At 59.5% G+C, this 13,440-nt stretch overlaps 1 protein-coding gene across 1 annotated transcript in view; it reads right to left on the bottom strand.

The window, feature by feature from the left end:
* The window catches only part of FTCD (formimidoyltransferase cyclodeaminase), a 15,646-nt gene extending 6,386 nt beyond the window's left edge, over positions 1 to 9,260 (bottom strand). The window contains exons 1-9 of the mRNA XM_017847303.1: positions 9,152 to 9,260; positions 7,884 to 8,067; positions 6,660 to 6,788; positions 6,041 to 6,129; positions 5,706 to 5,885; positions 4,536 to 4,673; positions 4,267 to 4,398; positions 413 to 474; positions 68 to 116 (exon numbers count right to left, since the gene is read on the bottom strand). Of these exons, the coding sequence (XP_017702792.1) occupies positions 68 to 116; positions 413 to 474; positions 4,267 to 4,398; positions 4,536 to 4,673; positions 5,706 to 5,885; positions 6,041 to 6,129; positions 6,660 to 6,788; positions 7,884 to 8,067; positions 9,152 to 9,205 (1,017 nt within the window). The 5' untranslated portion in view covers positions 9,206 to 9,260. The remainder of the gene's footprint in view (positions 1 to 67; positions 117 to 412; positions 475 to 4,266; positions 4,399 to 4,535; positions 4,674 to 5,705; positions 5,886 to 6,040; positions 6,130 to 6,659; positions 6,789 to 7,883; positions 8,068 to 9,151) is intronic.
* Between the last annotated feature and the right edge of the window lie 4,180 nt (positions 9,261 to 13,440).

The following is a 13,440-nucleotide window of genomic DNA, read 5'->3' as shown; positions in this document are numbered from 1 at the left end:
CCGCCGCCACCGAGCCGCCCCCCGGGGCCGCGGAGCGGGCACCCACCTCCCCCACGAAGGCGCGCAGGGACTTGCCGCCCAGGCCCCGCTCAGGCCCGCGCTCAGGGACCAGGTACCTGCAGGGTGGGCGCGGCTCAGCGGTCCGGCCGGGGTGGTGGGGGCAGCGCAGTCCGCCCCAGGCCCCACGCCCACCCGCACCCACGGGGAGGCGCCCACTCGGGAGAGAACCGGCGGGGACCCGGCCGGGGTCTGTGCCCCCCTCACCCCCACACCCCGACTGGGCGCAGGCCGAGCCCAAGGGGAGGCGCTGGGAGGATGAGCGGGGCCTCCACGCAGGGACCCCCGCGCCCCGCAAGGCCAGGGAGGCAGAGCCCGGGACGGGGGAGAAGAGGTCGGGAGGGCAGAGGCTCACTCGATGATCCGCTCCTCAGGGTTGAAGGGACACAGGGAGTCCAGGCCCAGCCGACTCACCACCTGGAAAAGCGGCTTGGAGTGGAGACGGCCTCGGCGCGTCTCCACCACCAGGAAAGCCTCGGAACCCGCGGGTCCCACCCTTGCGGCAGCCGCCTCCTGCCCCGAGCACATGGGCGCTTTTGCGGGGAGCAGGGCAGGGGCGTGGCTGGCACCCCCACCCCACCTCTGCTCCACCAGGAGCCCTGTGGGCCCCGCCCCAGCACGCACTCGGTACAGGATTCTGCAAACAGTCACTCACCCTGAGTTGCCCTTGAGGAAACCGAGGCCCAGAGAAAGGAGTTGCCCCCTGGAGACCCCACAGCAAACTGCTGCTCATCCCTTGCCGCCCCCCCACCACCACTTGCCCCGCACCACTCGCCCCACTCCGCACCACTGGACACCCCCCTCCCGCACAACTTGCCCATCACTGACAGGGGCGGGCAAGATTTTAATTCACCAAGTCTTCACATCTAACAAGTCCTTCAAAGCTGAGGAACAGCCCTAAGTCACCCACACATAAACTTGTATGCCAGAAAAGTGAATTTTACCTAAATTCAAAATAAAGTTGTGACAGTCCTATTTAAGATTAGAATTCACTCTGCGAAACCCATTCAGAACACGTTGGCTATGCGACCCCCACCCCACAGAGAGAAACAGCAGCCGGGTGGGGTGGAGAACACCTCCCCGTGGCCACAGAACTAGCAAGCGGCAAGGCAAAGCCTCCTTGGGCAGAAAAGCCCAGGGAGATGCGGGGCGTTTTAAAGGCCTGGCTAAGCTAACAGACAGGACATCATTGGAGACCAGACATGACCAGAAAGGTGAGTCTGGAACAGCCTGCCAGCCTGGAGCTGGGTCCACCCTGGGGGCAACTGCCCCGCTCTGGCAGCCCCTCATGAGTGGGGGAGGTCTCAGGCCTTCAGAGTGGGGTCAGACTGGAGACCCCTGGAAAGTGACATCCCCAAGGATGAATTAGAAACAGCCACTCGCCAGAGGAAACAGTTGAGGTACTTCCCAGTTCCTGCGTTCCCTTTGGGTGAAGCAGGAAAAAAAAAAAAAACAAATCTCCTGTGAATTCCTAACCACAAGCCACCCTGACAGGGCTACAGGCCTCACCCGACACCGAAGTCACGCTTGTGCAGTTCCAGAGCTCCAAGCCAATAACTCAGCTTTGGGGCAGTGTCCACAGTCACCAGCACAAAGCCTCCTTGGAGGAGAAAACTTTGAACCCAGGTGACCAAGAACTACCATAGATACAATTCCAAAGAGCATGCACTCACAATCAAAAATCACACAATACAAAGCAAAGCAGCCTCACCACCAGGAGGCAGCACGCAGCCACTGGCACAGCCAGACCTGTGCAGGTCGCAGGCATGGGGTCCTTCGGGTAAAGACAAAACCCCGGCTGGTCACGGTGGCTCACGCCTGTAATCCCAGCACTTTGGGAGGTCAAGGTGGTTGATCACGAGGTCAGGAGTTCAAGACCACCCTGGCCAAGATGGTGAAACCCCATCTCTACTAAAAGAAAATACAAAAATTAGCCGGGCGCAGTGGTACATGCCTGTAATCCCAGCTACTCAAATCCCAGCTACTCCCTCCCAGATGCTGAGGCAGAGAATCGCTTCAACCTGGGAGGCGGAGGTTGCCATGAGCCGAGATCGCGCCACTGCACTCCAGCCTAGGTGACAGTGAGACTCCGTCTTAAAAAAAAAAAAAAAAAAAGATGACAACAACAACAAAATCCCATGCTGGAAAGCAGAGGGCCTCACACATAAGAAGACAAGGAAATGTGGAGAAGCGACAGCTGCTGCTTAGAGAGACAGGAAGACGTTAGAACACTGTCACTGGCTCCTAAAACGCTGGAATTTCAGTAGGTAACAGGTATTTCTCTACCTACTCAATACTTTAAACACCTTCCAGTACTCCCCACAATGTATTAATTGCAAAAGGGAAGAACAGTAACATTACAGTGAAGGGCCCAGGAGGAAGGGGCCGCCTTGGCCAAGTGACTGGACCACGTGGGCACCCTGAGAAAATGTGCATCGTGGGGAGGAAACAGCACCATCTATGCTTTCCCTGCCAAAAATGAGTAACTGGCTTGGCATGGTGGTGTACACCTGTCATCCCAACACTTTTGGGAGGCTGATGTGAGTGGATTGCTTGAGTCCAGGAGTTTGAGACCAGCCTGGGCAATAGAGCAAAACCCCATCTGTGCGAAATTAGCCAGGTCTACCTAGTGGTGCTGCCTGTAAATCCCAGCACTTTGGGAGGCCGAGGTGGGAAGATCGCCCGAGCCCTGGAGTTTGGGGCTGCAGTGGGCTGTGATTGTGCCACTGTACTCCAACTGGGTGACAGAGAAAGACCCTGTCTCAAAAAATAAATTAAATTAAAATAAAAATGCACAACTATCTCTGGCCACAAGCAACATCAGACTAGTCCCCACGGAGGCACTTTTAAAAGTCTGTCCTTTTAAACTATGTCAAGGTCAGTGAAGGACAAGGAAGACAGGAACAGTTCGGGATGAAAGGAGAAAAGGTGGGCTCAGTGCCCTGTGTTACGTGAGCTGGATCACGGATTGGAGGAGAAATTGCTATGATGGGAATCACTGGGACACTGAAGCAATTTGGTTATGGCCTGAGGATTATTAGATACTAGGATTGTATCAGTGCTGAATTTCCCGATTTTGATAATTACACTGTGGTTATGTAAGAGAATGTCCCTGTTCTTAAGAAACACAACCTTAATAAATTAGGGGTAAAAGAGCAGAATGTCTTCAACCCAACTTTTAAACAGTCCAGAAAAAAATATTATTATACACAAATGGGGCAAAATGCAAGCACTTGGAAAATATGGGCGGAAGGCAGGAGTGGAGGGCCACCCATATCTTCTCTGTAAGAAATTATACAAAATTTAAAGTCACAAAAAAAATTGTTAACAGCCAGGAATACAATAGACTAGGCCACAAATGTACCAGTGATTGAGAGGCTGGGTTTTGGAAAACCACTGTGAATCCAGAGGAAAGGAGTGAAGGAGGCAGAGAAGACATCACAGCTGCTGCAGCATCACAGTGTCCCTATAGCTAGAGAACTAAATAACTGGGTCAGCGATCTAATAGAAGAAAATACACCTGAGACTAAACAAGGACGGAATCCACAAGTCCCAAGAGCTAAATCAGTAAAAACACAAACGGTAAAAACCCAACAACAAAACACAAAACCTCTCCAAAAAAATCCAGTCAAGTGCACTGTGCTTACTTCGAAAAACACACCTAAAACTAAGTGACTTCTAGTGAAAGGACAGACTGAGGTGGAGAGCGGCTCTGCAGACACTGCCACACCCCAGCAGGACCTGGGGCCCCACCAGAACCCAGACTCCAGGAGCCTTGAGGTCCAGGTGTCCACAAGACCAAAGGAATCACTTTCTGAAGGAGCCGCTCCGTGGACGGGGATCTAAGTCCCATAGCTGAAGGCACACACACCTGTAAGCCGCCAGTTCCAGGGGTGCAGGGAGCCCCTATGGAGGTGGTGAGAGAAGGTGCAGGCCCCTCCATGGGAGCACAGCTGGCCCAGGAGGCAAGACCCAACAGAAAGGGGGCTGTCCTCTCCATGGAATTTGTACAAGTGAGTATATCATAGGTCACAAAAAAACCTCAATAAGGTTTCCAAAATGAAAAGTGAATCTCATCTTCTGAACACAAGTCAATAAAATGAAGGGGGAGGAGGGGGAGGGAAGCTGCGCCCCAGGGGTATGAGCTCCACCACCTCCCCACCCTCCCCGCATGCCCCTGTCCCACCCTTCCTCGGCAGCCCGGCCCACCAGCCTGATCCGCTGCTCCTCCTCCAGGATGAAGAGGTTCTCCTTCTCGCAGTAGAAGGCAGCCGCATCCAGCAGAGCCTTCAGGGGCACCAGGCCCACCAGCTGCGAGCCCACCACCGGGAGGCTCAGCTCCTGCCGAGGCACAGGTAGCATCACCACCTGGGGGCTGGCTGGAGAACGGCCCTGGCTGGAGGATGTGGGGCCCTTGCCCTGCCCACGGGACGGATCTGCGCACCCCTCACAGCAGCAGTGGCTGCTCCCAGGCTCACCTGTGCTTCTCGGCAGGTCTCCTCGTAGACTGTGTGCAGCGCCGTGACCTCGAAGTCCAGGAGATTGGTGGACACCTGAGCCAGGTTCTTCTCATCCAGGTACCAGCCGATGCCCTGAACCTTCTTCAGACGTCCTGGCTGCAAAGGCAAAGCATTCCCCAGCCTGGGCTAGGAAGCTCATCCTGCCTGGCCCTGCCAGCCTCTCCTGGCACTTGCGTCCCCCAGCTGGACAGGGAGGAGCCTGTGCCTGGGTGGGTGCTGTGGTTCTCCTCCGTCCCCCACTGAGCTGACCAGGGAGGGCCAGAGAGACCTCGCTTGCCACAGGGAAACGGAGGCCCCCGAGGGTCAGACACCGGACCCACACCCCGACAGGCCCTCGCTCAGCCCAGGCCCTGCCTCCCAGCCACGCTGCATCCTAGATGTTGGGGGAAGGCTGAGGGGTGGGGCCCCAGCCACGCCCATGCCATTCTCCCATCCCATCTGCTCCCCCATCCCCTCAGCCCCGCACTCCTCGGGGTGACTGAGTCCACATGGGGGTACTCTGACCTCTGCCCTTGGCTGGGGCCTAAAGCAGGACTTGGAGGCCCCTGTGCTTTTGTGCTGAGTCTGCAGGTCGGGAAGCTGGGCCCCAGCACCTCTGCTGCCTGTGGGACTGGGGTCTCTGAGTGAGGAACACATGGACAGGGGGTCCCTCCACCTCTTTCTCCAGGTATCTATACCATCTGTGCAGGGGTGACGCTCAGACTGGGTGAGCACTGCTATGTAGACTTGGAGGGAAAGGCCCAGGGGCACCTGAAGGCTTGTAGGGCTGTCGGGGCTCCCAAGGCATCTGGAGGGATGTGGGGGGCCCCTGAGGGCACCTGGGACTCCGGAAGTCGCGGTTTCCCAGCAGTATGGAAATACTGCCATGTTAACAAAGGGAAGTCCTGCCTTCTTCCATGGAAAACCCCCACGAGGCCAGAGCTCCCCAGCTTCACTCCACCCCCGACCTGCCGACCTGCGCTGTCCCCACATGCTGTGGACGCGGAGGCTGGGCCAGTCTGTAGGTGGGAGACCAAACCCTGTCTGGCCGGTGCCCCGTCCACCACCGACCACCCCACCTGAGGCTCTCGGCCTCTGACCCTTTCCCGAGGGGCTGGGTGGGGCTCCATGGGGTTGGTGAGGGGTCACCTGGTCCTTCCCGCGGCCCTGCTCCCGCAGGTTGAGCGCGATGCGGTGGGCTTGCTCCTTCGTGCTGAGTAGGTTGATGTTGAAAGCGATGAGGAACTTCCTCGCCCCCGTGGCCGTGGCCCCCCAGCTGGGGACAAAGGAGCTGGGGCCAAAGTCGGGCGCCCACTCAGCTTGCTGGAGCTGTGGGCAAGTGTACCCTGGGGTGAGACATCCCCTACGGGAGGGAGCAGCCCTGCTAGGGTCCCGGGAAGGAGGGGCCCAGCCCAGCCGCCCCAGCCAGGACAAAGGGGCAGGTCCACCTCCTTCCCAGGCCCGACCACCCAGGATGGGGGCACCTTCTCAGGGAGGGCCTCGTACTCCCCGGCCCGGATGGCCGGCAGGGTCCGGCGACTGTCCGTCTTGGCAGCCTCACCATACAGGTACACTGCAGGAGAGCCCGGCGGTCAGGCCTTGACCGGCAGGGGGTCCAGGACTCAGACCCTGGAGGACCCAGGTGGAGGGGCTCCCTCAAGCCTAAACCTGGGAACGGGCCCCCACTGCACCCTCTCCCAGGGAGTGCCCGTTCTCTGCCTTAGATGGATGATTGCGGTTTTGAGGGAGATGCCTTGATTTCATTATTGAGGGAGGCTGCCTTGATTTCAGTATTGAGGGAAGCTGCGTTGATTTCGTTATTGAGGGAGGCTGCGTTGATTTCGTTGATTTCGGTATTGAGGGAAGCTGCGTTGATTTCGCTATTGAGGGAGGCTGCGCTGATTTAGGTGATTTCGGTATTGAGGGAAGCTGCATTGATTTCGTTGATTTCCGTATTGAAGGAGCTGCGCTCCTGCGTATTGGCTTTTGTAACACTCTGCCCTTGCAGGAGCAGCCAAGGGCAGGGAACTGCAGGATACAGAAGGAGCCAGTAACCCGCACCAATGAGACGGGAGTGGAGCAAGGAGGGTGGGGCACGCTCACCTGGCACGTCCAGCTCCTCTGCCAGCCGCTGGCCAAAGGCCTGGGCACAGAGCACACACTCGTCCATGCTGACGCCCCTCACGGGAATGAAGGGGCAGACGTCCAGGGCCCCCATGCGGGGGTGCTCCCCTGCAGAGAGATGGCGAGGCTGGGCAGGAGGCCGGGCGTGGGAGTGGGTGGGAGCTCCACGGGGTTCTCGGACCCTCTGTCCTCTCCGGCCTGGGCAGCCCCCCAGTCCAGACACCCAGCAAGCTGCCCACACTGACCACAGGGAGGAGGCCGGCACTGGGCGCTCCCAGCCCTGCCCCAGCAGCAGCACCAGTCCCTCCCGGGACAACGGATGTCCCTGCACCGTCCTCCCAGGCAGTGTGGGGGAGGCCGCTCAGCCCAGGACCAGCAGCAGCCTGAGTGGATGATCTGGCATCTCTGAGATAAACCTCTCCCTCTCCTAACACACATAAATAACTTTCCAAGGCCTGCAAAGCTCAGCTCTCAGGAAGGCCTGACCAGGTCAAGAGTGGGCGCCTGAGGCTGGGTTCTGGCCACCCCAACCCCCTCCCCTGAAGCCCAGAATCCACACTGCATTTCCAGAACATTCTTCTCACTAGCTGAGTCCCTCACTGTGGCTACACCAAGCTGTGGGTCAGCGCCCACCCCAGGGAATGCCAGCCTCCCCCGCCTTTGCCGCCACCGCCCAGGGCTGGTCACTTTGAGATAAGCTGCTCATCCATCCACCCCTTGGGATCACTGAGTTCCTGGCCACTATGAGTGGCCCACGGCCCAGCCCCTGGCCAGCACCCATGTGTCCACACACCTTTGGCCCTGCCCGCCCCCTGAGGTGTTTGGCTTGTGGGCTGTTGACACATCAGCTTCCGGGCAGCCCTTCCCCGACCAGTGCCTGCTCCAAGACCGGCTCTCAGGCCCCCTGACGTGTGGGCAGGTCCCCAGCGTGGCCCCCTCCCCCCACCCAGCCATGGAGGTGGCCTGGTGCTGCGGGAGCGTGGCGACCTGGGGTCCCCAGAGCACAGCCATGCAGGCAGGCTGGGGCCGTGACCCCACACTCCAGGGTCCTCCTAGGAGAGCCAGAGTCAACCCCACTGGATCCCACGTTCCAAGCCTGGGCCCCGGGTCTACCCCCTCTCCCAGGACACCAGGACACCAGGACAGGCCTCAGCCCCCGACAGTCCGACACACAGCGGCCACAGGAGAGCCTGGAGCCCTCACCTTGGTGCCTGCTCATGTCGATAAGCTGGGAGGCTACCCGGGCGGCGTTGAGGGCCCCCTCCACCACGCAGTCCGGCGGCCCCACGAAGGTGTACACGGTGCGGTTGGTGGAGGGGCCTGCGTCCACATCCAGCAGCACGCAGCCGGGGGTCTGTGTAATGGCTCCAGAGATGGCCTGGATCACCTGGGACACAGGCCCAGTCCCCACACCTCAGTCTCCCCGTTTGAAAGAAGGAAAAGGAGCTTGGAGGTGGCTGTGCCCAGACACCCACATGGGGGCCTTTGGGGACTCACTGACAAGCTGAGCTCCCACTAAAAGTGCCTGCACACAGTGGCCGCCCAGAAACCCTCACAAAGGCCACAGTCGCTCAGGCCCAAGCATGGTCCCCACGAGGGGCTGCAGGTTGTGCCTCCAGTAGAAACTCACGGGCTCTGTCCCAACAGACAGATGCCGGAGGCGTGACCGGGAAACCAAGAAGGTGACCACAGGCACAGGTCACAGAGGGGCCAGGACCCGCAACTCCCGAGCAGGGGAGGGGCCTAGAACCTTCTGCGTGACAGGACGGCTGGGAGCAGGGCTCAGCCCCAAATCTTGCCCTGTCCCAGGGCCTTGGTGCTGGCTGGAATCCTGGCTTGACGAGGCCTCCCTGCACCCCTGCAGGTGACCCCTGTGGCCCAGTGTTGCCCTCTGGGGGGCCTTCCAGGTGGCCCGTGGGGCCTGCGTTTGTTCCTGGAAGAGCCTGGACCTCAGGGCTGTGGAGGGCGAGAGGCCAGACCTGGGGGCCTGCTGCGCCCTCTGTGCCTACTTCATTTTGGGTCCAGTGGGGATGGTGGCTGCAGGGTGGGGGCTCAGCAAGTTAACTCCAGTGGAGATGGAGTGGCGGTGGTGGGGACCACACTGGGCAACCCCGTGTGACCTCACGCAGCCCCTTTGGTCGGTGGCAGGAGCCCCATTCCCAGGGGGGAGCACAAGGCCTTTGAGGCCCAGAGATCGGCCCAACCCCCCACCAGAAGCACCCAAAAGGCCCCTGGAGCCACAGCCAGGCCTCCGCCCCCACAAGCACCAGTCGTGTTCCACCCCCCCCGGGTCAGGCACTCCCGAGGCGCCCCCAGTCACAGGATGTCCTTGGGGCCCACGGGCAGCGGCTTCGCCCATCCTGGGAAGATGACCCCCACACCAAGCCCGCCGCCTCCTCCACGGCCTGGGCCTCAGCCACCGAAGCTGCCCCATGAGCCCTGGATGCTTGACCAGCTCCTCGGGGCCTCACCTCCTGGTTCTTCCCCTCCGAAAAGTTGGGGACGCATTCCACCAGCTGGGACATGGCCAGCACCTTGATCCTGATGCTCCTATCTGGGTAGACGGAAGGACGGAGCCTTTATTCGCTCACCGGCAGCACCTCCCCACCGGCTTCTCATTAACCAGCGAGTCACAAAGGGCACTGACTGGGGCCACCGTCCCTGTGCAGGTGCAGAGTGGGCGCTGCAGAGCCACCCCAGGTGCTGTTGACCTGCAGGGGACGGCTCCACTTAGCCAGAGTGGGGGTTCCCTGGAAAGAAGCACATGCTGGGGCGAAGGGGCGTGTGCTGAGGACCCCCAGGGGCATCAGGCCAGCCTGGCTGGAATCTGGTCGTGACGAGGCCTCCCTGTGCCCCTGCGGGTGACCCCCGTGACCCTCTGCTACCTTCTGGGAGGTTCCAGGGAGCCCGGGGGCCTGCGCTTGTTCCTGGAAGAGCCTGGACCCCAGGGCTGTGGAGGGCGAGAGGCTGGTGTGAGGCCCTGGCTTGCAGCACCCCACTGAGGTCAGCTCAGCTCAACAGGAGAATGCAGGAGAGCACGCATGTGAGTGAGTGAGGATACATGTGAGCGTGGGGCAGGGGAGCACGCGTGTGAGAGTGAGCGAGGATACATGTGAGCGTGGGGCAGGGGAGCACGCGTGTGAGAGAGTGCAGACACACATGAGCGCGGGGCAGGGGAGCACGCATGTGAGAGTGAGCGAGGATACATGTGAGCGTGAGGCAGAGGAGCACGTGTGTGAGAGAGTGCAGACACACATGAGCGCGGGGCAGGGGAACACGCATGTGAGAGTGAGTGCAGACACACATGAGAGGGGGCATGTGTGATGTGGGGGAAGGCAGGTGAGAGAGGCCCCAGCTCTCCCCAGCTGCTGCTCCCCTGACTGGAGGCTCCCCACGAAATCAGCAGCACCAGGGACGCGCTCACAAGGGACAACTCCTGTCTCCACGTTCAGCCGCCGCCCACTTGCAGGGCTTTTATTTTCTTTTTTTTTTTTTTTTTTCTGAGACAAAGTCTCACTCTCACCCAGGCTGGATGTACAGTGGCACAATCATGGCTTCCTGCAGCCTTGGCCCCCGGGCCCAACAGATCCTTTCACCTCAGCCTCTGAGCAGCTAGGGCTACGGGCACACACCACTACACCGGCTAATTTTTCGATTTTTGGTAGACATGGTGATATGGCTTGGCTGTGTCCCCACCCAAATCTCATCTTGAATTGTGGCTCCCATAATCCCCCCGTCATGGGAGGGACCCGGTGGGAGGTCACTAAATCATGGGGACGACTGTTCTCGGTGCTGTTCTTGTGATAGTGAAGAGTCTCACAAGATCTGACCTTTATAAAGGGCAGTTCCTGCCCACGCCCTCTTGTAAGACACGACCCCGCGCCTTTTTCACCTTCCACCATGACTGTGAGGCCTCCCCAGCCACACGGAACTGTTGAGTCCATTGAACCTCTTTTTCTTTAAAAAGTACCCAGTCTTGGGTATGTCTTTATTAGCAGCATGAGAACACATGAATACACATGAGGTCTCACCATGTTGCCCAGGCTGGTCTCAAACTCCTGGGCTCAAGTGATCCTCCTGCCTTGGCCTCCCAAAGTGCTGGAATTACAGGTGTGAGCCACTGAGCCCAGCCCCACTTGAAGTTCTTAATGGAACCTCAGCCATGTGGGCCTTAGGGACCCCACCTCCATGGCTACTCAAGGGGACTGGGATGAGAGAGGAGCCAGGTAAGCCCAGAAACCTTCAGAGACTGGGAGCACACAGAGTTCCCCAGCCAGGGCTCCATGTCTGGAGGCCAGGAGGGGAGGATGGGGTCAGGGCTCTGTGGAGGCCGGCAGGGGAGGATGGGGTCAGGGCTCTGTGGAGGTTGGGAGGGGAGGATGGGGTCAGGGCTCTGTGGAGGCCGGGAGGGGAGGATGGGGTCAGGGCTCTGTGGAGGCCGGGAGGGGAGGATGGGGTCAGGGCTCTGTGGAGGTTGGGAGGGGAGGATGGGGTCAGGGCTCTGTGGAGGCCGGCAGGGGAGGATGGGGTCAGGGCTCTGTGGAGGTTGGGAGGGGAGGATGGGGTCAGGACTGTGTGGAGGCCGGGAGGGGAGGATGGGGTCTGTTGAGGGCTGCACTGCATCCCCTCGAGAAACCATGTGTTGAAGGCCTGACCCCCAGCACAGCAGACTGGATTGGATGTGGAGATGGACAGGGTGGTGAGAAGAGGGAGAGGCATCAGGGATGCACTCAGAGAAAGGGCCAGGAGGACAAAGCAGAGAGGCCTCAGACAAACAGAATCTGCGGATGCTTTGATCTTGTACTCTGGGCCTTCAGGACTGTGACAGAATAAATTTCTGTGGTTTAAGCTGCTGGGTCTGCGGTACTTTGTGACGGCAGCAGCACACACCCACAGGTGCAGGGCATCGGAACATGCTGGCTGCGAGGGTTGTCCACCCTGGGCTGACACCTTCATCCTCACACCACAGCAGAGTGCCCGGAACCATCCACTCATGACCCAGGACAGTGCCAAGGCCAAGACCTGGCCCTGTCCTCCAGCCCAGCAAATCGCCTGTCAGGAGAGAGGGTTGGGGCTGGAGGCCCTGGCAGGAGCTGCACGCGTTTCCTACCCAACTGCTGCAGGGCCAGGGCTTGGCTACAGCTGAGAACACAAAGGGGAACAGGGCCGGTCGTGATGCAGGCGCTGGTTCTTGGGGGCAGCACTGAGACATTAGAAATGCTGGCAGGTGCTGTAAATAGCTCCTGAATCGGGGACCCTAAGGGACCCCACTTACAGGAGAAAGAATCTCAGCCATGCCCACACCAGGGTTTCCACCATCTCTCCCCAGTGACAGGCCCAGGGCTCCTGATTCCAGGGCCAGGCAGACCATACACTTTTCTAACCCAGAGTATGAGACAAACATCGTGGGCCCGTAAGTAAATGACTGAATACAGAAGCTGTGTGCAGGAGAATCTGAGTTCAGTTGGGCCGGTGCCCACCTCCATCCCAGCAGGAGGAAATAGTCCCCCAGAAGCTCACTGCCCTCCTGTCTACAGATGGAAGAGCTGGTGCCCAGGGCCCAGGTGCTGCCCCAGGAGACATGGCCACACCAGCCACTTCAGGGCCACCCTCCTCACCCGGTTCCCATTTCTCCTAATTTTAATAGTATAGTAAGAAAAAGTGCAGGAATGGGCTCCACCTTCTCTGCAGGGAGCCCTTCAGAAAGTTCCATGTGTACCTGCAGCCTAGGGGGTGGCACTGCCAGGGTGGGGGTCCAGCCTCTGACCACAGGGCCCCCCCAGGCTGGCCCAGCACAGTGGATACCATGGGCCCCACTATATGGACAGAGGGTGAGCCATGGGCACCGCCCTGGCGAAAGCCCCCAGGGGCCACTCCAAGCCAAGCCCAAGATCCTGGAAGACACCAAGGCTGTCTGGGGGACCCATGGCCAGAGGCTGAGAACCCCGTTCTTCTAGAGATCCAGAGCACAGGGGCTGAATGCCACCTGCCCACCAGACTGTTCCTGTATAACCCACGTGGTTTTTGTTTTCCGGTTTATGATGCTTTGACCTCTCCGGGGCCTTACTGGCTGTGTGGAGACTGCCCTCCCAGGGCTGGCTAATTCCTAGAGACAGCAAAAGGTGCCTACAGAGCTCCCCTTTAATGCACAAGCCAACCCAACTGGAGCCTGTAAACCCAACCACCCCTTATCTGACTCACTCACCAAACCCATGTTCCTCTGCCCTCAACCACCCAGGAGCAGGATGGTGGTCAACTAGACACCACCCCATAGTCCGGAGCCCCAGGAAATTAACCTGTCCAATCCTGAACTTGCTCCTGTGCCTACCCCCCCCCGGCCTCTCTTCCCAGGGAAACCCCTATAAAGCCTCTGGCCACACTCTCCCCTCTCACCTTCCGGGTCCTGTTGCCATGGCGCCCCCCGGTGGCCCTGTGTGGCATGGTATGTGCCCTCCTGTGGTTTCAGCTGCTGGGTCTGCAGTACTTTGTGACACACTCTCCTTTAAAGTCAGGGTTCCTGTGTCTGTATCCCACCACACCCAACTGAAATAAATCCTGGTGCGTTTCATCACAGCCCTGCCTATCCCAGGCTTACTGGAAATGTCCACTCACTGGCACCGAGGGGAAGGGGGCATGGATCACCTGGCTGAGACTATGTGGCTGCAGCCCTAGGCCTGGGGCCCAAAGCTCCTGGCCCAACCACAGAGCCAGCCCAGTGCCGGTGTGGCCACAGGCCATCCCCAAACGTAAGGCCAGAAAT

Source organism: Rhinopithecus bieti, unplaced genomic scaffold, assembly GCF_001698545.2.
Source record: "Rhinopithecus bieti isolate Rb0 unplaced genomic scaffold, ASM169854v2 scaffold_29990, whole genome shotgun sequence".
Lineage (NCBI taxonomy): Eukaryota > Metazoa > Chordata > Mammalia > Primates > Cercopithecidae > Rhinopithecus > Rhinopithecus bieti.
Note: the sequence above shows the minus strand (reverse complement) of the source record. Positions and strands in the feature narration are given on the sequence as shown.